Here is a 25,624-nt window from a genome sequence, read left to right on the forward strand (position 1 = left end):
TGACGTCACGGAAGAGTCAATTATTCGGGTGCGTAGGAGGTAAAGGATTGAGGACGTTTCGTTTGTTGAGAAAGGCGAGTTTTGAAATTTGGGTTGTCATGACGAGCGGGTCTCTTCTTCCGTCGTTCGCTCGTGACGGGTGCGTGATTTGAGGCCATTCTCTTCATTAAATCAGTTATTATTATTTTGTACGTATATACACACACACGTATAGGCCTACATCTTAAAAAAATCGCCAGCGACGAAGCAAATTTCAAGAAATAAATCGAAAATTCTCGCCGCCTAGTTGAATTTTTTAAAGTGAAATTTAAATAAAACCTTGCACGTTTTGTCGCCGATTTTTCTATCCACGGCCAACTTTTTCTACTTAAAACCGTTTAGGATAACGAATTTACGAGATTTGCGATATAAATCGCAAGTACAGAATCGCAAATTTGCGATTTGCACTTTATATTGCGAATCGTGCCGATTTCTCTGCGTGTAAAAAGCCAAATAAAAATCAATCGCTTAGAGAAGTCGCCAATGATTCTACGCGATCTGCGACTTCTCTAAAAGATAAATACGTTTATAAAACAAACCGCAAATCTCTAATAGAAATAACTGTTGATAGCGATTTCATATGATATAAATCAAAATACTAAAACAAACAACTTCATCTGTCAATAAACATTCTTGATATATTTTTTTAAAGCTTCTAAAAAAAAATTCGCTCTGATTTTTAAGTGTAGGCCTATATTATGTTTCAGCTTATAAGCGGATGTTATTACAAAGTGAAACGTATACTCTCGAAATCGGAACAATTTTTCAAAAATTCTCAGCAATTTCGCAAGAAAACTATAACGACGCGACAAAATCGCTTCTCGCAAACTGCGGTGTATTTCTTATAACTCGCGATTCTCTATTCTTGTGAGAGTATTATGAAATATATATATATATATATTTTTTATACATTTTAATAATTCCCACTCGTTCCAAATCCTTCCTTTCATTTCTGTTCATAAAACTGCCTACGGCTGCGATAAGTAAAGCTTTATTTCTCTTGTAATCTTTGCGGATTCTGGAAGTTTATAATCTCCTAGAATGAAACAAGTTACGATTTTCTATAATCGAAAAATTCTCCTATCTTCGACCAATAGTTTTCTAGAGGTTATAGAAATTGTTTTAATTATAGATATAGAATTACTGTGATAAAAAGAGGTCGGAGTTCGTTCGAGTCTACTAGAATTTCCTTATCTGGGGGTGTTGACTTTATCAAATTAGTTTACAGGAAGATTCTGCGTGGTTAAACGACAGGTCGTATCGTGTTTCTAAGGTCAGCTACTGTCAAAATGGAAGAAGAAAATATATATATATATACCTTTCCTTTTTTGAATGAATTTGTGACATAATTAGTAGAGATTTATTATTATTATTTTTTTTTAATTTTTAAATCGCTCGCGACGAGAGACGGGCGAAGAAAGTATTTTACTTAAATCCTAAATTAGTGAAGATGACAAACGGATTCTCCAGACATCTTTCGCTTTCTCTAATGAATAATAGATCGATAACTCTTTCGGCATCTTTAAATTTTCTGGGAAGATGTCGAAAGGAGGGGATGTTTCATCCACTCCTGCACTATTTCTCGTTTAAAACCAATTTCTTAGAAGCTCTCGAGAATAGCCTTTACTTCGCAAAAATCCCATTTATTGCATCATGTCTGTCGAAATTTCANGTGTCTTCTTTCATTACTATAAAAAAAAAAACAACATTAGATTTTTATCAATTTATATATATAACATTTTATTGGTTATTCGATTTCAAATTTGAAAAAAAAAAAATCTATTCTGATTGGATGCATCTTTGAAAATTTAAAACTGTGGTATATTGTCTTCGATGTGTTAGAAAAACTGAACTTCCGTTTCCGGTTTTGAGTTGTTTTGACAATCAATAACCACTACGACTTGAAAGTAGTGTTTATATAATAATAGAAATTCCGTTTTTTTTAGTTATAAATGATTAAAACTAAATATACACTTTCAAAGTAACATCCAAAAGTCAATCGGTGTCCATTAGTCAAATTTGACTAATAAAAACAATGACTAATGTAAGGCCTGTATTAGTCAGAATTTGTATAACTTTTGAGTGGACGAAACTCTGATACTGAAATTTTGAATTCTTGACACGATGACACAAAAATACATTACGTGTTATTCGTCAAATGTTAAAGGTCACGCGATGATCTTTCACGCTCTTTATTGGTAATAAATCATATTATAATGTCACAAAGGTAGAGAATTGATTTAAATTAAACATAATTGACGAGAGAATAGATCAAATGAGATTTGCATTTTACGAAACTTTATTATGAATTATTGCATTTTCTATAGATTAGTTTAATAAATTTGTTTTTAATCAGATAATTCCATTATAATATTAGAGAAGTATATAATTGAATTATAACTAGAAGATTGTCTGAGAAAATTTGAGTCTTAAACAGTAATGAAGGAATTAATTAAACAATTTAATTTCTGACGTCGTTTCCGTTATATTCAATAGTAGTGATGTCAGAAATTATGAACCGTTTTTAAAAGAAGTGACGTCGAAAATTAACATTCCGCTTTATCCTCTTAAATGATGTATCGGTTTTGAAACAATTACCCTTGGTTTTTTTTTATCCGCCGTAAAAATTTGAATTCACGTAAGAAAAATATTGAAATTTATACATATAATAAAATTTTAATAACTTAAATTACTAATAAATGATTATTTTAGGACGAGATCTGTAGAGCCTTCAACGACTTGCAGCGTTTTCAAGAAGAGGAACATGTGTGGATCATCCCGCGACCACCCAGTGGCGATTTTCATCTGTTGGTTACGTGGGCGGAAGACTTCGCACGTCTGGTCGACAGTACTCTTCCGGAAAGCGAAGATTTAATGGAATCAACCCTTCCTTACCGAAAATGTAAATACGCCCCCGAATGTCCACTTTTGAAACGTGTGAGGCCCAAGTCGATGGAGGTTGCCACCTCTTGTCCCTCTTGTATAGCAAACACCCAGAGGACGTACAGGCGTCAACTTTCCACTCCTCTAACGCGCGATGTAGAAATTCAAACTCAATGGACGGACGTTTGCGACGGACGATGGTTAACTTCTCTTACTAACGAAGACTTTAAGAAACTCTTCAAACAATCCAGCATATATTCTTTCGACAACTATGAAGATTCTTCAAATGACTACGTTCGTGAAGATTTTAAAGTTAGTGACAATCGCGACGTATCCATTCAAGCGAAGTTAAGCGAGGAAGACATTTTCGCCTCCGAAATGAACTTCAAAAACGAAATGACGTTCGATTCCTGTGACCTGGATTTACCATTCGAAGAGGACCAAGATTCCGAATCCGAAGAGATAGAAAGATGCAAGTCTGAAGAAAATCTCGCTAGATCGGAAATTCAGACGTGTAAGGAACAATACAGTTCGTCACTTCCTAAAGAATTCACTAGGAAACCACCAATCAGAGACGTTCTTCCGAATCGCTCGGCATCATTTTCTAAAGTGGTATATGGGTGTTCCTTTCTTGACATATTTTTTCGTGACGCGATCGATTTTACCTTTCCTAAAATTGTTTTAAATGTCTTTCAGAGTCACACGGAACTTCGCGATTTCATGAAGAAGGTGGAAAGCAGCGCTTACAGGCCTCCGACTCCCGAAAATAAAGAAGTAGAAACTGAAGACGTCACGGCGATCGTAATGCGTAAAGATGCTGTCACTCAAACAACGCCTCAGCTGTCTAGAAAGTGAATAAACCGTTCATTTTTGCTTCTTTAAATTAATAAATAGGGGTTTTTTTTTAAACCGATACATTTATTTGTTAGTTCTAGTTTCACTTGGGTTACGGAATGCGACTGTAGTGATCTGGATTCCATCTCTGAGCACAGTCAATTGTCTTTCTCCTGTTCCACCACCACCACTTCCGACATTGGTGAACAGGAAACCACTTCATCGCCTTTTTCTTCGGAATCTTCGGTTCTTATCAGTAACAGGCGCAGCAGCAGCAGCAGCTTGTCTTTATCGTCGGCAACGTCGCTAAAATCCGATTTTAGCGTGCTGCCGGATGATACGCGTGAAGTGGAGGTCACGTGGCAGAAGAAGGATGCCAAAACTACATTTATTTCCCCTCTTAACGCCAATCAGGGCGATATAACGCCGGATAGCGGGGTGGAAACTATCGTGGTAACTCCGGATCTCATCGTTAAGTCGTCTTCCGTTCCTACGTTGCAGCGCCATCTTTCGTCCAGCGGCGAAAGCACTCCTTCCGGAAATGTAGAAGTAGACGATTCGGTAAGTTCAAACAATTTTTTTTAAAAATTATTATTAAATTAAAATTAAAAAAAAAGAAATTAGACGAGTTTTTAAATTATAAAATATCACAGAATATTAATGTTTGATGGATAAACAATTAAACATGCGCTGTTTGGCATGGCGGCTATTAATGTCGCGTGGCCACGCTTCGTTCGACAGTAATAATTCGTAATATTACGAACCAAATCCTCATTTTATTAACAGTTCCAATTATTCAAAATTTAGTTATTTAAAAAAGAAATGGCAATACAAATTAGCCATAAAATCATAAATATCGTCTGTCAAAACAGATACTAAATACAATAATTTTCTTGTTTTCATTGAAATATAAATAAGTATAATCATTAAAAACGTTTATAATATCCGCTACGGTGTTAAAAAAAATTATATTTCAGCTTTGTATTAGTAAAACGCGAACAAGCGACGAAGCGACTAATCGCGTCGTCGCTCGCGAAAACGTTAATTTTTGTGCTTGATTTATATCGATATTTACGTCACAACCGGTTTTTTTTACTCTTCTGAGACAGTAAATCTATTAATTTATAAAAATTTAATTAAATTATTCATAAACAGTAAAAATAATCATTGAGCAAGCGTGTAGCATGGCGTGCATACTAAATATATATCATCGTCATCGATCGATATGTGCGACTCCGCATTCGTATTTTCCTTTAACAATAACGTTTCTGAAAATAAATTTTAATGCGACGTGACGCACGCGCCGACGGTATTAAAAACGATGTCGAATTTTTGAAATAATTACAAATTATATTTAACAATAAATTGTTTTAAAAGTCGACAATAGATGGCGCGGTTAACGGTAAGAGGGCCGTTCCGGTAAAGAATAGGTTCGGGATTAATTTAAATATAATAAATGGGTCGTGTCCGACTTGTTAGCGCGTACGTAAACAATATTATCCTACATCGTGAGAATTAGTTCCTTTGCGTGTCTTCTTTCATTACTATAAAAAAAAAAAACAAAAACAACAATTATCGCTCACCTTCGGAATAATAATCGTCAAATTTCTAATTTTTTTCCTTCTCTACGTTATTTAATTTACTATTTTTCTCGTTACAGATATGTTTCGTCTCGATTAATCACTCGAAATTTACAGGTGAGTTACGTTCCTATATACATTTTTGTTTTTTAAATTACAAAACGTGGTATGTTATTGGTCGACGGAGATGACGTCGCCCGTCGACCTTGTCGTAAAACGCGACATCGAAATGTAGGCTAATCATCGCTTTTGGTGGAAACGGGGTCGAGTTTTCCGATTCGGCCACGGGCAGGGACCTTAATCGAGTGGATAGAACGCGGCACCTTATTGTTTATCAATTCCCTCGCCGTAAAGGAGTTTACGAGTCTCTCCCCTGCCAGTCACGTGATCCACGATCTCCCCGGGCCAAATGTCACGATTGCCGGAAGGGACGGTTCGTTAACCCAGCGCCATTCACGAAGATCTAGTTAACCTCTTCCTCCCCTTAACCCCTTTTTTTGAACTCGATCTCCTTTTATCGTTCCCGAACGTGGATTTCGGGTATCGTCCTTGTCATGTTACCGCTAATATCTACAAACTGGCAATAAACTGCGGTGTAATAAAATTTAATATCGAAATTACACAATACGAAGATGGTGTTATACATACCAGGCTTTGAAATCGTACAATACTTAATTAAATACAGTCACATGTTTTAAATACAACTTAGTTACTTATTATCACGGCTTAAAGGTATTGTAATATATTTATGATTAGTGTCCATTTTACCTTTTGTGTTTACGACTCATCTTATGACTGGAAACAATGTCCGGCGGTCATATCTTAGTCATAGTACCACTTAAGACTCAACCACTAAATGAAGGATAAAGATGACTCAAGACACTTGTACCATACAATGTCTAGTGTTTGTGGTGCAAGAATATAGCCGATGAGATACAATTATAACACGCGAACAAAGATAAAAACCAGTAAATGTAGTGTGAACACAACATGAGTCGTATATTTTAATACAAAGCAAAATCCTGAACAGTAATGTGACATGACAGGAGGTAAGATACGAACTACTAAACGCCATATGACTTATCTTTATGCGGCAGTTTTAAAAAATGCAACCGCTTTTTATGTATATTAGATGCCGGCCATTTTTCTATTGTGCGGACATCTTTATAAAAATAAATTGGATTCTGCAACTCGCTTTTTCGTTTTATGTAGTATTTTATCGAATCAGCCTTTGGTTAATGGCGGGAGAGTTGACTCAGCTGTTGCATTCTCTAGAAGAATCCAGAAAGGAAAATAACCCGACTTAAAATCGAACCAGTCGTCACGGTAACGGATTCCGCCTCGATTTTTAAGGCATACGAGCGTATTGGAGAAGTGTCACGCGTCGTCTTGGTTTAAGGTCATTGTTACGCCCGTCTGGAGAGAGGGAGCGCGTCGAGCGACTCGATGACATTTACGAAACGGGTCGATCAATGGGGGTCATTATCATTCAAATGGGTACAGAAATTGCATTTTACGGTATTCGAATCGGGAAGAGGAATCGGTTGTGATCGATAGACGTGCTGTACACTCTCTCTTCGCCCACTCGACCGTTCACGTCACGATGTCTGAAGCGTGACAATGGAAATTTTAACACTTGGAGTGGCCACTTGTGTCCGGCCCGACGGCATTTGTTTGTTTAACAGGCGCCCGTTCTTCGGGTTGAAGTGGTGTCGGGTCAAGTAGAAAAGTCTCGTTTTTCCTCGCTGCCCGCCATTGGTTACTAATTAACGCAGGTGTCAGAACGTTTCGCTCTCTCTGCGCCTCTTTCCAGAACAGAATCGAGAAGGGGTGCACTGCGTAGCGGCCGACAATTCAAACACGCGTTTCTTTGTGAGATACGAGTGACGTCAGGAGCGTCACACCTGTTACGGAGAAGAGGCGGGAGCCCGCGCCGGCTAGCAACCAGTCACGGCTCGTTTCTCCTACTCTTAGCATCGAGACTCGCCAGCCTCAGTCACTTCTCCAGTTCCGGCTACACGCGTGATGTTGATGAGCCGCACGTGCCTGCCATGTATCCAGAATCGGGTAAAGTAAACCGAACGTTTGTCAGGAGCTTCAGCGAGAGGCTGAGTGGAAAGGGAGCGATTTATCTGAGAAGGGATCGATGGTGGAAACCCAGAGACTCTCATCTTCCAGGTTAGTGATCCTTCGAGAATTTACTCTGTTTCTTAAACGATCTCCACCCCGTCCTTAACAAAAGTAGGTCACGATCGTTCGTAGACGTCTTTCCAAGGTAAAGTTTTCGTTCTAAAATTCACTCCGTTACGCGAAATCCCGTCGTCACGTGACCGCGCGCTCGTCCTTGACGCCAATTAAATCAAATGGATTTTTATAGTGGCACCGACCAAGACACCGAATCGACACCAAACGCGCTTTCGTCACCGAAGAGGCATTAAAAAATCTCTCCGACACCAATATTAACGCACTTAAACGGATTTTCCTTTAGTCTAATTATCCCGATCTCGATGATCCTTCGAAAACAGATTAAGATGTCTCTTTTGGATCCTAATCCGGATTAAGGCCGGGGATAAGATAAATTAACCTTGGCAGTTTAAAACCTCCCATCGACATTAATTAGCAATCAAACTGGAAACGTCTCTAGCCATTCTCGAGGAGGGTGCGAAGCGATGACGTCAGGAAATCTTGAGAGGTTTCCGGTCGAATTATCGTTACTCTCTACAGAAGCGGTGGGGGGAAAGGAAGAGAAGCGCGCGAGGAACACACGCACTCCACTCGTTTTAGGTGTAGCGCTATCTCTTCCACTGTAGTTTTATCAACCGCGTGTCGCAACACTCGTAGCATTGTCTATTAAGGCGCGATGCTCCGGCTAAACTACAGAAGAAAAAAAAAAGATTCAGAAGAAGCGACTCGGGTCAAGGTCACTCTTCCAGCGAATCCAAGTGTTTTGGGACTAATCTATTATATGTTAGTGGGAAATTTGTTTACTTTTCGTCAAGGTTAATTAATGCCTAGAGGTAGTGTGACTATTAAGTGATAAGAGCCGTATACTAGGGGTAGGAAGAAGGTCTGGTGACGTCACGGAAGAGTCAATTATTCGGGTGCGTAGGAGGTAAAGGATTGAGGACGTTTCGTTTGTTGAGAAAGGCGAGTTTTGAAATTTGGGTTGTCATGACGAGCGGGTCTCTTCTTCCGTCGTTCGCTCGTGACGGGTGCGTGATTTGAGGCCATTCTCTTCATTAAATCAGTTATTATTATTTTGTACGTATATACACACACACGTATAGGCCTACATCTTAAAAAAATCGCCAGCGACGAAGCAAATTTCAAGAAATAAATCGAAAATTCTCGCCGCCTAGTTGAATTTTTTAAAGTGAAATTTAAATAAAACCTTGCACGTTTTGTCGCCGATTTTTCTATCCACGGCCAACTTTTTCTACTTAAAACCGTTTAGGATAACGAATTTACGAGATTTGCGATATAAATCGCAAGTACAGAATCGCAAATTTGCGATTTGCACTTTATATTGCGAATCGTGCCGATTTCTCTGCGTGTAAAAAGCCAAATAAAAATCAATCGCTTAGAGAAGTCGCCAATGATTCTACGCGATCTGCGACTTCTCTAAAAGATAAATACGTTTATAAAACAAACCGCAAATCTCTAATAGAAATAACTGTTGATAGCGATTTCATATGATATAAATCAAAATACTAAAACAAACAACTTCATCTGTCAATAAACATTCTTGATATATTTTTTTAAAGCTTCTAAAAAAAAATTCGCTCTGATTTTTAAGTGTAGGCCTATATTATGTTTCAGCTTATAAGCGGATGTTATTACAAAGTGAAACGTATACTCTCGAAATCGGAACAATTTTTCAAAAATTCTCAGCAATTTCGCAAGAAAACTATAACGACGCGACAAAATCGCTTCTCGCAAACTGCGGTGTATTTCTTATAACTCGCGATTCTCTATTCTTGTGAGAGTATTATGAAATATATATATATATATATTTTTTATACATTTTAATAATTCCCACTCGTTCCAAATCCTTCCTTTCATTTCTGTTCATAAAACTGCCTACGGCTGCGATAAGTAAAGCTTTATTTCTCTTGTAATCTTTGCGGATTCTGGAAGTTTATAATCTCCTAGAATGAAACAAGTTACGATTTTCTATAATCGAAAAATTCTCCTATCTTCGACCAATAGTTTTCTAGAGGTTATAGAAATTGTTTTAATTATAGATATAGAATTACTGTGATAAAAAGAGGTCGGAGTTCGTTCGAGTCTACTAGAATTTCCTTATCTGGGGGTGTTGACTTTATCAAATTAGTTTACAGGAAGATTCTGCGTGGTTAAACGACAGGTCGTATCGTGTTTCTAAGGTCAGCTACTGTCAAAATGGAAGAAGAAAATATATATATATATACCTTTCCTTTTTTGAATGAATTTGTGACATAATTAGTAGAGATTTATTATTATTATTTTTTTTTAATTTTTAAATCGCTCGCGACGAGAGACGGGCGAAGAAAGTATTTTACTTAAATCCTAAATTAGTGAAGATGACAAACGGATTCTCCAGACATCTTTCGCTTTCTCTAATGAATAATAGATCGATAACTCTTTCGGCATCTTTAAATTTTCTGGGAAGATGTCGAAAGGAGGGGATGTTTCATCCACTCCTGCACTATTTCTCGTTTAAAACCAATTTCTTAGAAGCTCTCGAGAATAGCCTTTACTTCGCAAAAATCCCATTTATTGCATCATGTCTGTCGAAATTTCATTTGAGGAAATTCTAAAGTATATAAATCAATTTATTTTTTTTGTTTGCCAGTTTAGTTTGCTTTTTCCTTCTAAATTTCTTTCATTATATATATATATATATAAGAGGTCGGACGGAGGTAAACAACGAAAATTTGGAAGGAACTATACAGAATGGTGATACTTAAGAGTATCAAGGACATTGTGACGTCATGCGTGACGTCGAGCATCAAGTAGAGGAGCCAGGACCCCGGGTCATCGTCCTAATTCAGCAGATAAACAGAATTTTTGGAGTACTGCGCGCGATGTTTGAACAGATGCCACCTTCTTCTCTTTTGCACCTGCGGATACACCCCAAAGGTGTGGTTGTATTACGATGACCTCCGGGTCTGCCCGCATGAGTGGGTGGATGTTCCTGTAAGACTACAACGAACTCATTCTACTTAATACGTATAAAATTATTTTGAACTCAAAAACATCGGCGAAAATGGGGGGAAAAAAATTAAAAGACGAAGGCGACAAAAATAATATAGCTTTCCTGTAATAATTTTCTGCCTGGCGGAGAAGCATATAAGGGGGGAAAACAGTTTTTAATCGCTTTTAAACTCGGCGCAATTTGAGAAAAATTTCAATTTTTGTCGCCGGAAATTTGATTTAATTCGAATCTTCTTTTCAGAACTGCAAACTTTGGAGGCTTGCCTATGGCTTCGAGCTGCAGGATTCCCTCAATATGCCCAGATGTACGAAGGTAAGTAAGTGGACGAGGAAATGTTTTTCCTATTTTAGACTCTAGATTAAGGGAGGAAGGGAGATAGTTAAGCGATTGTAAGATGTTTGCACGGACAAAAATAGCAAGAAAACTTGCGCTTTAACAGATGTTTAAAGTGAAAAATAATGCGTTTAAACAAATAAATTAATTAATTAAGCCAGTTTCTCGCACGAATGAGGAAGTAATACATTTCTCTCTATTCAGAACTATGTGGAGCACTATTTAACACGAATGAAATGAAACTGCTCTTTAAATTCTGTCATATTTTTCGTCATTTTATTTCCTACGTTAGTTCAAGAAAAACTGCACAAAGAAGTCCAAGAATCTACAAAAACTCTTGATGAAATGGTAGTTAATTATAGAGAAGTTTTAATGAGATGGAATTCATTAAAATACTATTTTTTTTCCGCTTAACTCACCATCAGTTTGATATAAATGTCAAATAGAGTCGATATCTAGTTGTTAAACTAATATGTAAATTTCTGTCAGACGAATTAATAAATTCATTTAAGATTCTCAAATTATAAAATTAAATTTACGAATGCTCGCTGATAGATCGGATTTAAATATTATGTAAAGCGTGACGTTAACAGAAAGTTCTATTAAAGGCTCTGATTTGATCGATCTTGCAAACCGACTCCACTGTGTACACTGTGTATTACGTGACGTGTTTCGCTTTTGTTACGTAGCAAAATGCTGTTTGAAACACTGAAGAATAGAATTTTAATGATTTAGTGTACATAAATGATCCTGTCCGTTAAGTTAAATCCCTAGCATTAAAAAAATATATAAGGCGCCTGCGAATGCTTCACTGCAAACTATGTATTGTTTTGCAATGAAACACTTGCAGGTGATTCATAATTTAACAATAAAATAAAAAAACAGTTTATTTAAATTGTATATTTAATAAATTAATCTTAAAATATTTATTTTCAGAAAACCAATTTCCAATAGACTTAAGAACAGTTCAAGCAGATCATAGCTTTTTAGATGAAGATTCCTTACAGTCACTTTTTAGGTAAGTTAAAACTAGCCACTAAAAGAGAGAAAGAAGGAAGTGGTTTGTAATAAATTCTTGCTGTCGTAGTTTAAAGTTCATAGGGAAAAATATTTAAAATAGATAAACTTGCCATATTAAACTATCATATATCTATGGCTTCTCTGTTTGCCACGTGATGCTTGCAAATTAGTGTCGTGTTTCGGATGCTAAAATTAAAGTATGAAAGCCGCAAATCACACACTCGGTCAATAAGTTAGTGTTGTCCTATGAACTAATTTATGTAGTTTTTTTCTTATTACTCCCACAGGAGACTTGATACCCTGAACAGATGTGCCAAAATGAAGGCCATTGACTCTGTGACAAGACATTCAGTGAGTTCCATCTTATATTTCTTCTTTATTTGTTTTTTATATGGTAGTTTTTTGGTTTAATGTTTCTCTGCTTGGATAAAATTCTCATTTGTTTGATGCTTTTGGCCATGTACGGTTGTTTGGTCTCTACTTTCCCTTCCTTGGATTAAAACGTTATACTTTTACAGTTACCAGATGATGACTCGGATGAAGAGGAACTCTGTGCTTTGAGCGTCAGCTGGCAATTCGAGAGATCTAATCGACGGTGGTCGAGGGTACCGAGTACCACAGAAGCTTTTATCGTGAAGAAATACTCTCCTTCTTATAGCAGTGACAGTATTTTTGGTGAAGATCATCAAAGCAGTCCTGATAGTACTAGAAAAGTGTCTTTGGAAGGACAGAGATCTGCAGTTACTGAAGAAACACAATCCATTTCGGGTTCCAGCTCGGGTGGAACTCCCAGCATAATTACAGAACTGAATGAAAAGCCCCAGGTAAAAAAGAGTCTTAGACGCAGTGGAAGTGACAGAATTAAAGAGGGTGCCAAGGCACTCTTAAGACGAATGGACAGTTTGAAAGGAAAGAAAAAGAAAAAGAATAGTCAGGAAGAATCTGAATCTCGTGATATAATCATGGTTACAGCAAACAAAACAACAGAAACTAGTCCCAACTGTAGTACTAGTTCGTCACCAAAAATATCACATCAACAACAGTCTCCTACTTCCACCACTACAGAAGAAAGCTCAGCAGGAGGCGACACATCAGAAGGAAGTCAGGGGAGTACTCCCAAAATGAAACACAGGAGGAAAGTTTGGCGAATACTCGGTCGTGGTGAACAGAAATTAGATTCAAATTGTGATATAGATCAAAATGTGATCCTGTTTCCTGATCAATGGACTGATACTAATTTTAACAACAAACTTTTAAATGAATATATACAATCAAAAAGTCATAAATATTCAGGTAAACATATTTATGGCAATGTAAATGAACATCCAGCTGATAAAGATATAGATTGGAACTATCTCAGTCACAGATATAAAAAGTTTAGTGATAGTTTAATTTCTCCGGTTTTATTTAATCGAACTGGCTCTCTTGATACAGATAAACAAAAGATATTAGATTCTTATTTGATATATTCTGGAGGTAAGTTTTAATTATAGTTTAAGGATATCTTGGTTCATATAACACAATTCACTTAACATTTTTCATGCTTAGATGATATATCAACAAGATTAACTAATAGTGATCCAGAAATATCTGATAGTATAGATACTAGTACATATAGAGGAAGAAGAGATTCTGGAGTTGGTTCCTCATTAAATAGAACTATTACGTATGGTTAATTTTAATTACACATTTCTTATCTTTCAGCTAATAACTTGCAACTAATTGTTTTCCATTCTAAATTTTAGCTCTAGTAATATACATTCAAGATGGCACTGTTTTCCTTGTGATCCCTTTTGGAATTCTGCATCCGAATCAAGTACCATAAATAGCAAAATAAGTATTGAAGTTTTATATGCACCGCAATTAATGGTCCTCCGTAAATTGTCATTGCTGAAAGTGACAATGCTAATGGAAAAATATACTCCATCTAGTAGGACTGGATGGAACTGGGCAGTACCAAAATTTATTCGAAGAATAAAAACACCAGATTATAAAGGTACATAACACACACACACACACATATATATATATAAAACTTATTTCTGTTTTAATTTTGGATAATATTTTTTAACTTTTTCAATTTTTGTAGATAAGATAGTTTTTGGTGTTCCATTATTGGTAATTTTACAAAGGACAGGATATTCATTACCACCTTCTATTCAAGATGCTCTTGTTTGGATAGAGAAAACATCATTGGACTTAGTAGGCATATTTAGAAAAAGTGGAGTTAGATCTCGCATCCAGAAACTAAGAAATCAAAATGAATCCAATTCAGAAAAAATTGAATATGAAGATCAACAAGCATACGATGTGGCAGACATGATTAAACAATATTTTCGAGAATTACCAGAAGCTCTCCTGACTAATAAACTATCAGAAACATTTATTAGTATCTTTCAATGTAAGATATAATTATTTGTAGATAACCATAATTAAACAAAGAATATAAAATTTATTCATTTATAAATCAGATGTTCCCGAAGAACAGAGACTGGATGCATTGCGAGCAGCAATTCTACTAATGCCAGATGAAAACAGAGAAGTACTTCATACACTGCTAACATTTCTTAATAAAGTTTATCAGCATGCTGGAGAAAATCAAGTTAGTATATTTTAAAAATAATGTGGTACTGGAAAAACAAAATCCTAAATGGTATATTAATTTTTATAGATGACAGCAACCAACTTAGCTGTGTGTTTTGCTCCATCTTTGTTTCATTTGACAACACCTCGAAGTGCAAGTGCTAGTCCAAGGAGGAGAAAAACAGTTGTTGTGTTAGATCAAAAAGAATTGAATGAGAATCGTGCAGCTTATGAATGTTTAACCAAGATGATCTTAGAATACAAGCAGTTGTTTACAGTTGGTATTTTACACATTTTAAAATGTCATTAAACAGTATTCTAATATTAATTTTACAAATTCATTAATCACATTATAGGTGTCAGAAGATATGTTATCAAATCAACACATGTCTTATCTTGAACACTGTCAGCCTGCTACTTTAGAAGAATTTGGAAGATTTGCAAGCAAAACAAATTCTGATTGGAAAGTTTATATTGATGGATGCATTAATAATATGTTAAAGGTTAGGTTTATACAAATTTACATAAATTTTCTATTAAGCATTTCCTAAACAAATGAATTTATACATGCAGGAAGCAAGAGATAAATACAAAGAATGGGTTCCGTTTACTCAGACTGATGGTGCAGACATTGCTTATAAAAAAATAAGGGATAATTATCCTCTTAGATTATGGAAAGTGGTAGTAGAAGTTGAAGCACCTCCTGTTGAAGTTCTGAATCGCATACTAAGAGAGAGGTAAATTTTTATCTATCAAATAAAATAAATAAAATCACATCTTTCAACTTTTTATTTAAATTATAAATTTAAATTTTCAGACAAGTTTGGGATGAATCTTTTATTAAATGGCGTGTCATTACAAGGTTAGATAAACACTCTGAAATTTTCCAATATGTATGTCGTTCAATGCCTCCTCACCCACCAAGAGATTACTGCATTTTAAGGTTAGTTATTTAGAATTTAAAGTATCATATATGAAGTGAATTTTTCATTCACAATGTAATTATATTCTTGATTTACAGTTCAAAAGTCACTTTCGATCTCTGCAGTATAAGCACAATATAGGAATTCCTAAAAGTTTAACTAATATGGGAAATATACTATTTGAAATTTCTATCAGTAAAAAAATAACAATTTCTCTAAATACTAATTTCCTATAATGCATTATTATGTATTTTTTTAAAATCTAGTTTAGTGCATCTTTCTAACATGTCACATATCAGTTTAGACACAAATAAAAAAGGGACTGTAAATGAATTCTCAAATTACGCAATGGTTGCATTCTAAATACATCACACACATGAATTTGATCCTACTAACACTCTACAGAAGCACCATACTAGTAATGAAAACAAGAGAAACTAAAACTAAACACACAGCTTTCTTGAAAATTTTGCAAAAATAAGAAGCCAAGAAAAAAAGACAAGAATTAATTTAGCTTTAAATATAAATCTCACTGTAAATTAATCATAAAAATTAAGGATAAAAGTTGGTTAAGGAAAATTTTGTCTGGATCTTCTCCAATTATTGTATTCTCTTGATGTAGTAACTATTGTTCTGGTGATATTTACTATTTGAAAAATTTGACATATATAAACATTACCATTGATGACAAAAGAGCATAATTTTGAATTGTGAATGTATATTTTGATACTTATCACTTATTGTTTTGCAAAAACTTTTAATATATCACAAAATAACTAGTTTTGTAATGTAAAAAAGAAAAATAGTTTAATAAAATTTCCTCCCTGTATTTTCTAGATTACTGCATTGTAGTAATAACATTTTCTTTGCTAGTTTACAAGGATATAGGATACCCAAACTGGAAAGAAATTTTGTGATTGTTTACTAATTCACAAGGATGTTTCAATGATGCAAACTAGAATGGGGAGGGACTGGAAAAAAGAGATAAGCAAAATAAAAAACAGGAACACAATCCATACATCATGACAGCATTTTACATCAACAGGAATTCCCTAAATATAATATAATATAATATACTTTTTCCATTCAAATAACATGTTGCAGTTTAGAGAAAAGATTCATATATTTAACTCTAAATGAATTGGAATTCATAACATAGTGAAATTTTAATGAAAAAAAATAGTTGTGTTTACATTTATTTAATTTAATTAATCTAAAAGAACATTACTTTTTTACTATATTTTTACTTAATTGTCATGCATTAATATACACTATTACATAAAAATTTTGGATTATTAAAAAAATATGGTATCCTATTTATTTTTTCTAGGTCTTGGCAAACAGATTTACCAAAAGGTACTTGTATTCTCATTGAAATGTCTATAAATTATTCAAATAAACCATTAATGATGAACAGCATACAAGGTTTGGTACTGGCTTCTCGTTATTTGATTGAACCTTGTGGTTCAGGAAAATCTAGAATATCTTACATTAGTAGGATAGATTTGTGGTAAGTAAATTGCAATTTATCTGTAAGTTTTGTTTAAAAAAATAATAATTTTTTATTTAAACTATTGTTTCAGTGGTCATTCATCAGAATGGTACAATAAAGCATATGGTTATATTTCGGCTCTACAAATGCTACGCCTGAGAGATTCATTCATTCTAAAAAGTGAAGGACCGGAGACAAAAGTTTAAAAGTAGTTTATGTTTATAAATATTTATATATTTTTCTCTCATGATGAGGGATAATAATTCATAACTTAAATGAAATACAATTTATTTTCATACCTCATATTCCCCAGGAAATTTATAACTTATTTTTGTGGAAAAATAAATACAAATAAGATTTTAAATACAACTTGTAAATAAATAATTATTTTCAATATTTTGGACTGACAAAGTGCCTCTCGAAATTATATTTAATTTTTAGAGTAAACTAACTTAATAAGCATTCCAAATTGCATTTATTTTAATTTTCATGTAACAATATGGACCAAAATGTATAAATGTTTCAACCTCATTATATTGTTTTTCTTTATGCAAGAATTGATATTGTATTGTATTGCAGAAACTTGATGTTTTTGTTGTTTTAATTATGCAAGAATATTTGTTAGTAAGAAAAGAGAAACCTATGTTTGGTTAGTGACATGCAATATGATTTATCTGGTATAAATCATTTTCTGTTGGATGTTATAATTATGTTGATGCTGTAAATGTATAAAAGTGTATATTGTTCAAATGTATTGTAGTTTATGAATTAAAAAAAACTTTAAATGATAATGTTTCCCTCAAATATAAAAGAAAATATATTTATTATTATTTTAAAATAAATCGGTTTTAATACATAACAAAACCACTTTGTACAGAATTTTAATAATCAGTTTTATAATTAAATTCCTTATTTTTGACTATCCTGAAAACAGAATTCCATGATAAATAATTGCACTCATAATATGTAAAAATTTAAATGTTTTTTTCTTACCTTTGATTCTACATTATAATTATTTTCTTCATCTGAATTCTGAATTAAAATGGTTTTCTTCTGAGAATTCTCTTTGCTTTAAAATAATATCATCATTAAGAAATAAGCATTAACTGATCAATAGATGTTTTAAATATTGGTTAAAGAATATGAACTCACTTTGTAGATACTTCTGTTAAGGACGTATACACAAAATCAGTATGTTTTTCTATTGAAGTTTGATCACGTAGAGGTGAGGTTTGAACTTGTTTATCAAAACGTGTAAATAAAATATGATGACTACTAGAAGGTAAGCTTTGAGGAGATGAATGAGGATCTGAAGATCCTGTACTGGAATCAAAAAACTGATGATGTTGCCGTAATCTTTTCAATTCCTGACTTGCTTTTTCTCTGAAAAAAATTTTTAATTAAAAATTTAATTCTTCTTTGATAAAAAATTGAATCTTACAAATTAAAATTTATCAAACTATACTGATTCTTTTTTTATGAAATTATCAGTGATAATTGCTAGAGAAAAAATTTTGAAAAAGGATAAACAACTTTTGAGATTATATCTTTATTTTCACAGTCATTAAATTAGTGGTTTCAACAATTAAGTCATTTGTAATGTGATTTGATATCAAAAAAGAATTTCAGATTCAAAGCCAAAAACTTTATATGCAAAACAATGACGATCTTTGTAACTTTTCTAACTTTACTGATGATGATGATGATGATGATGCCATTTTCAAATTTAGCATTAAAATGTACTGTACAGTATATATGTAAATAATTAAAAAAAAAAATTAAGTATAATTTTAGCATATGCAGCTAAGTCTGAAATAATATCCTTTGAAAAATATTAATTCAGAATAACAATAGTTGCAGATAGATTTAGTTGTAATTAATGATGTAGATTTTAGAAGCAATTTCCCTTTCTACAGTTTATTAATGAATTTATGAGGATAACACTTATCATAAGCAAACTTTTCTCGTGTTCTTTTCAACATTTTTTCTAACAACTTTCCTATAAACAAAAATTAAATAATCTATTTATAGCTTCAAAATTCATATCTAATATATATTATTATTTGTGTTTAAAATTTTAAAACTTCCTTGATAATAAATTAAAGTTTTCTGCTTAAAAAATTTTTATATATTTTCAATAACAAACAATTAATTCTTAAAGAAATTTTGTAATCAAAATGAAAACTAAAACAAATAAGATAATATGAATTTGTTATTACAAATATTAAGGAAATAATACGAAACACTTTGTAAATTAAATATTAAAATAACAACAAGACAGTTTTTTAAAACTTATTAAAATAGGATGCAAGTAGAATATAAATTGATGACTTGATACAATGATGATATACAAGCAATCCTAGATTTTCTTTTGTGCACAATACTTTGAATACTTTAATAATGTTAAATCACCTTTTATATATCAAATTTGGACATTCATATATTTTCAGCTGGCAAAAATTGTGCTTTTGCACAATAGCACTCTCTGCCAATTTTAGTTTCAGTAAAATCAAAATCATTTTTAGGCAATAAAAATTAATTTTCACGAGACAATATCTACATAATCTATAGTTTTAACATTCTTTTTAATGTTTTATGCATAGGAAAATTATATATTTTTTTTTTTACAATCTTAAAAAATCTTATAATTTGCTTTTTAGCTCTCTTGGAATAGAATACCATTTATAACATGCAACTCTATTGTCTGACCTTCAGACAATATGTTACTTAAACTAAGTACAAAAGTTGGGAACTGCACATATAAGAAAAAATCTAATTCAAGTCATGAAGAACACATAAATTTACAAAATTTCTACAATATTAGAATATATATGTGTATTGAAAAAGTATTTTTACATATACTTTACAATATATATTTTACATATATTGATAAAGTATTTTTACATATATATTACAATAATATACATCTACAAACTCAATCAATCCATATCAACTTTTTAATTTCCAATGCATTAAATTTGAAAGAAAGCATACATTATCAATTTAATTTGATAACCACATTCAGGTTTAATTGCTTTTTTTCTGTATATTACTTGGTTCCATTTAATGGAATATACTTCATCAATTATTTTTAAAAATGTAATCTATATTGTTTTTTAATTATATTTTGATCCATAAAGTTTAAAGTCCCTATTAAGCATCACATATTTTTTGGATGACATCATGTTTTACAAGTAAATTTTGTTTTGTACAGGACAAAATAGAATGTCTTTAATATTGTTGCCATTTAGGCAAAGACTACTTCCAAATTTTGAAAACTTCTTATTGTCATGATATATGAATATGATATTCCCCATTCACAAGATGAAATATTCAACAGAATATTGATAATGACTCTAATCAATATTTCAATAATAAAGTATTCTAATCATGAATGCAATGAGACTGAAATTCCCACACACTGTGATTATACTGTTCTTAAAGTCTCCATTTTTTTTGTTTCATTCATCTTATCTTCATTCACAAGAGACAGTACTATTCATTGTAATAAAGTTCACTAAACTTTGCACATTGTATATCTCTGCAATCACTAATGAAATTACATTATTATACAGTTTTATTATACTTGTCTGGTGTTTAAAAACAAAAATACTTTTGTTTTTAAACACCAGAGGGTGAACATCCAGTAAAAAATGCAAACACACAGATCACAAGAATTATTGCAAAAATGCAAAGAATCCATTGCTCATGCGTATAGGACAACTTAGGTTTTTGAAGCAATGAAAAATGAATAAAAACCTCGTCTTATATGCGAGTAAATACAGTAAATAAATAGATAAAAGAACAAATACAATATTTATCAACCATTTTATGTCAAATTAATTCCTTCTATATTGGTAAATAGTCTATTGCTTATATTTTATTCATTTTATTTTGAATCATTGTTTGACAGTTAAATAGGTTGTTTTGTAGCACTTTTAATCTTATTTAGAGAATATGGATAGAATGAATGAATTATGCTGAAATGAGGAACAAATTTTGATTGTAAGAAATAATGGAAAAAGCTTATCCCTATTTATGCAANTGTTACTTTACAGATCAAAATAAAGAAAATTAGATTTATTAATACAATTTAATTTTATTTCATTTAATCACAAATAAAATGTCAAATGTATGTAAATGCACACATTGTCCCGTAAAAATTATTGGCATTTTAAACATTAAGGAAAAATCTTGTAAAATTGACGTAATTTGTTCATGTAAAGTTGGAGAATTGGAAACCTTTTATGCCAATTCTTAACAGTCAAATTCACTCTCCGTCAATTATACTTATGAGTTTCTCCGAATTTTGATTTCTGAATAATCACCTGTTTTCACATGGGAATGGATTAAAACTTATATCAAGCTCCTCTGTGATTTTGCAATTTCAAATTGGAATTCAATTCAAAAGCTTTGCTTTTCATCTTTACTCCTCACAATACACAAGAACAATTGAAATGACCCAGATAAAATACTTTTGTTTTTAAACACCAGAGGGTGAACATCCAGTAAAAAATGCAAACACACGGATCACAAGAATTATTGCAAAAATGCAAAGAATCCTTTGCTCATGTGTATTAGGTTTTTGAAGCAATCAAAAATGAAGAAAAACCTCATCTTATATGCGAGTAAATACAGTAAATAAATAGATAAAAGAACAAATGCAATATTTATCAACCATTTTATGTCAAATTAATTCCTTCTATATTGGTAAATAGTCTACTGCTTATATTTTATTCATTTTATTTTGAATCATTGTTTGACAGTTAAATAGGTTGTTTTGTAGCACTTTTAATCTTATTTAGAGAATATGGATAGAATGAATGAATTATGCTGAAATGAGGAACAAATTTTGATTGTAAGAAATAATGTAAAAAGCTTATCCCTATTTATGCAATTTTGATTTATAAGTTTCAAGAACAGAATAAGCTCATATATCAGGGTTTCACTGTATATGTTATCTCTGCAATTAGCATAATCAATACTATTCAGCACACAGTCTGATGTGTGCTGATAATATATTAATCATAGACTATATAAAAAAATAATTGCTACAGTATAAATTTACTTACTTAATTTGAACTATATTTTTGTTTTCTTCAGTAAGTACATTTATTTTGACCATGGCAGGTCATAACAGGTCATTCATTCTGATTACAATATTTATTTTGTGAACACATAAGCTACAATACTTTATAGAACAGACTTTTAGAAAATAATTTATATCAGAAAAGAATATGATTAATTCAACCAAAAAATTAAACAAGTAATTATTTAATAACTGAAATCTTAAGTATTTAAAGATATCCTAAAGAATATTAAAAAATAACAACAAGACAGTTTTTTAAAACTTATTAAAATAGGATGCAAGTAGAATATAAATTGATGACTTGATACAATGATGATATACAAGCAATCCTAGATTTTCTTTTGTGCACAATACTTTGAATACTTTAATAATGTTAAATCACCTTTTATATATCAAATTTGGACATTCATATATTTTCAGCTGGCAAAAATTGTGCTTTTGCACAATAGCACTCTCTGCCAATTTTAGTTTCAGTAAAATCAAAATCATTTTTAGGCAATAAAAATTAATTTTCACGAGACAATATCTACATAATCTATAGTTTTAACATTCTTTTTAATGTTTTATGCATAGGAAAATTATATATTTTTTTTTACAATCTTAAAAAATCTTATAATTTGCTTTTTAGCTCTCTTGGAATAGAATACCATTTATAACATGCAACTCTATTGTCTGACCTTCAGACAATATGTTACTTAAACTAAGTACAAAAGTTGGGAACTGCACATATAAGAAAAAATCTAATTCAAGTCATGAAGAACACATAAATTTATAAAATTTCTACAATATTAGAATATATATGTGTATTGAAAAAGTATTTTTACATATACTTTACAATATATATTTTACATATATTGATAAAGTATTTTTACATATATATTACAATAATATACATCTACAAACTCAATCAATCCATATCAACTTTTTAATTTCCAATGCATTAAATTTGAAAGAAAGCATACATTATCAATTTAATTTGATAACCACATTCAGGTTTAATTGCTTTTTTCTGTATATTACTTGGTTCCATTTAATGGAATATACTTCATCAATTATTTTTAAAAATGTAATCTATATTGTTTTTTAATTATATTTTGATCCATAAATTTTAAAGTCCCTATTAAGCATCACATATTTTTTGGATGACATCATGTTTTACAAGTAAATTTTGTTTTGTACAGGACAAAATAGAATGTCTTTAATATTGTTGCCATTTAGGCAAAGACTACTTCCAAATTTTGAAAACTTCTTATTGTCATGATATATGAATATGATATTCCCCATTCACAAGATGAAATATTCAACAGAATATTGATAATGACTCTAATCAATATTTCAATAATAAAGTATTCTAATCATGAATGCAATGAGACTGAAATTCCCACACACTGTGATTATACTGTTCTTAAAGTCTCCATTTTTTTTGTTTCATTCATCTTATCTTCATTCACAAGAGACAGTACTATTCATTGTAATAAAGTTCACTAAACTTTGCACATTGTATATCTCTGCAATCACTAATGAAATTACATTATTATACAGTTTTATTATACTTGTCTGGTGTTTAAAAACAAAAATACTTTTGTTTTTAAACACCAGAGGGTGAACATCCAGTAAAAAATGCAAACACACAGATCACAAGAATTATTGCAAAAATGCAAAGAATCCATTGCTCATGCGTATAGGACAACTTAGGTTTTTGAAGCAATGAAAAATGAATAAAAACCTCGTCTTATATGCGAGTAAATACAGTAAATAAATAGATAAAAGAACAAATGCAATATTTATCAACCATTTTATGTCAAATTAATTCCTTCTATATTGGTAAATAGTCTACTGCTTATATTTTATTCATTTTATTTTGAATCATTGTTTGACAGTTAAATAGGTTGTTTTGTAGCACTTTTAATCTTATTTAGAGAATATGGATAGAATGAATGAATTATGCTGAAATGAGGAACAAATTTTGATTGTAAGAAATAATGTAAAAAGCTTATCCCTATTTATGCAATTTTGATTTATAAGTTTCAAGAACAGAATAAGCTCATATATCAGGGTTTCACTGTATATGTTATCTCTGCAATTAGCATAATCAATACTATTCACCACACAGTCTGATGTGTGCTGATAATATATTAATCATAGACTATATAAAAAAATAATTGCTACAGTATAAATTTACTTACTTAATTTGAACTATATTTTTGTTTTCTTCAGTAAGTAAATTTATTTTGACCATGGCAGGTCATAACAGGTATTTATTCTGATTACAATATTTATTTTGTGAATACATAAGCTACAATACTTTATAGAACAGACTTTTAGAAAATAATTTATATCAGAAAAGAATATGATTAATTCAACCAAAAAATTAAACAAGTAATTATTTAATAACTGAAATCTTAAGTATTTAAAGATATCCTAAAGAATATTAAAAATTGCTTGTATATCAATATGATACCAAAAAAAAAATAATTTATTTAAAATAGTATATTTTATCATTTGCATGATCAGATCTACTGTATAATATAGAAAACAAAAAATAAATAAATATAAATTGCAGTAAAGAATGAAAAGTACAGAAATACATATGCAGACTGACTGATTTATATGACCATTGTATAGTTGATTTATGTGTATATCAATTCATTTCGCAAAGATTGTAAGTTTAACTATATTTAGAACAATGAAGGAAAAACTTTTCCAAAATCGTGTTATATAATAATAATTTAGTATAATTTATTCAGCTAACTATCATGTAAAAATAGGATAACATTACAAAAATTAAATAAATTTTAAGTTCAAAACATTTTTATAAAATATTTTGTCTATTATAATGGAACAAATAAAATTAAAGTTAGTATAAACTGTTACAAATTAATAATAATTTGTAATAGTTGTAATTTTTAATCATCATATGCATGCCAAACCATTACCAAATTATATTGGGCAATAATAATGCCACTATTAATAATTAAATGAAAAGAGATTTGACCTAGAAGTAGACATTAGGCACCATCTCTCAATACATTTTATAATTAATTTAGAAGGTTCTGCAAGAAAAGAATCAGCCTGGAGTGGAACTTGAACTACAACTCCCACTTGCCATGTTGATGCATTGCCAGTTACATCACCTGGATTTCCTATTAGAAATAGTAGGATGTTCACCCCAGGAAGACTTTTATGGAAAGCTGGACCATATTTAGGTTTTACTAACATGTAGAAAACCTGAAAAACTCTATATGGCCAGCCCATTGGCCATGTTCGAACCTACGACTAACTACTAGTGTTCAGTGGTTTTATCAACTCGGCTACTGGAGGGCACTCATTACAATTAAGAAAGTACTGTTCAGAAATGAAAAAACCCAAGTTGTTTGATGTGGAAAATTAAATACTTATAGACTTTTCACAGGATAACACTTTTGATTCCATGCAGGCAAGTGCTATGTTACCTGTTGCAGTAATGATATGGAGCTAAATAGATGTGCTATATCGTTTTCACAGTAATTAAGTGAATATAATATATATTTTTTAAAATATCCTTTTTTTGTAAGAATTATATTTAGTTTATTATTTTCTTAAATTTTTTCCCAATAGATGGCACTACATGTAAAGCCAGCAAATCGAATGTAGATTTGATGGCTTTAAACA

General features: G+C 31.6%; 2 protein-coding genes across 5 annotated transcripts in view; one reads left to right on the top strand and one right to left on the bottom strand.

Annotated features, from left to right (window-relative positions):
* The window catches only part of LOC111625836 (rho GTPase-activating protein 7-like), a 31,624-nt gene extending 13,988 nt beyond the window's left edge, over positions 1–17,636 (top strand). For 2 of the 4 annotated variants that reach the window (XM_023369074.1, XM_023369075.1), the window contains exons 7-20: positions 10,774–10,845; positions 11,803–11,884; positions 12,174–12,237; positions 12,405–13,362; positions 13,435–13,552; positions 13,632–13,882; positions 13,976–14,287; positions 14,358–14,488; positions 14,558–14,746; positions 14,826–14,972; positions 15,043–15,206; positions 15,287–15,412; positions 16,723–16,902; positions 16,976–17,117. In XM_023369074.1, coding sequence (XP_023224842.1) covers positions 10,774–10,845; positions 11,803–11,884; positions 12,174–12,237; positions 12,405–13,362; positions 13,435–13,552; positions 13,632–13,882; positions 13,976–14,287; positions 14,358–14,488; positions 14,558–14,746; positions 14,826–14,972; positions 15,043–15,206; positions 15,287–15,412; positions 16,723–16,902; positions 16,976–17,090 — 2,909 coding nt within the window. In that variant the 3' untranslated portion in view covers positions 17,091–17,117. Of the gene's footprint in view, positions 1–2,737; positions 3,535–3,618; positions 3,774–3,851; positions 4,318–5,416; positions 5,454–10,773; positions 10,846–11,802; positions 11,885–12,173; positions 12,238–12,404; positions 13,363–13,434; positions 13,553–13,631; positions 13,883–13,975; positions 14,288–14,357; positions 14,489–14,557; positions 14,747–14,825; positions 14,973–15,042; positions 15,207–15,286; positions 15,413–16,722; positions 16,903–16,975 lie in introns of those variants that run through there. The other 2 variants (XM_023369076.1, XM_023369073.1) reach the window with 2 other exon arrangements.
* A 54-nt stretch (positions 17,637–17,690) lies between these two features.
* Positions 17,691–25,624, bottom strand: part of LOC111625844 (centrosomal protein of 135 kDa-like) — a 49,910-nt gene continuing 41,976 nt past the window's right edge. Inside the window, exons 24-26 of the mRNA XM_023369088.1 lie at positions 18,037–18,267; positions 17,878–17,953; positions 17,691–17,808 (exon numbers count right to left, since the gene is read on the bottom strand). Coding sequence (XP_023224856.1) covers positions 17,794–17,808; positions 17,878–17,953; positions 18,037–18,267 — 322 coding nt within the window. The 3' untranslated portion in view covers positions 17,691–17,793. The remainder of the gene's footprint in view (positions 17,809–17,877; positions 17,954–18,036; positions 18,268–25,624) is intronic.

This window comes from Centruroides sculpturatus, unplaced genomic scaffold (genome assembly GCF_000671375.1).
Source record: "Centruroides sculpturatus isolate CEXI.00-Female unplaced genomic scaffold, Cexi_2.0 scaffold267, whole genome shotgun sequence".
NCBI classification, from domain to species: domain Eukaryota; kingdom Metazoa; phylum Arthropoda; class Arachnida; order Scorpiones; family Buthidae; genus Centruroides; species Centruroides sculpturatus.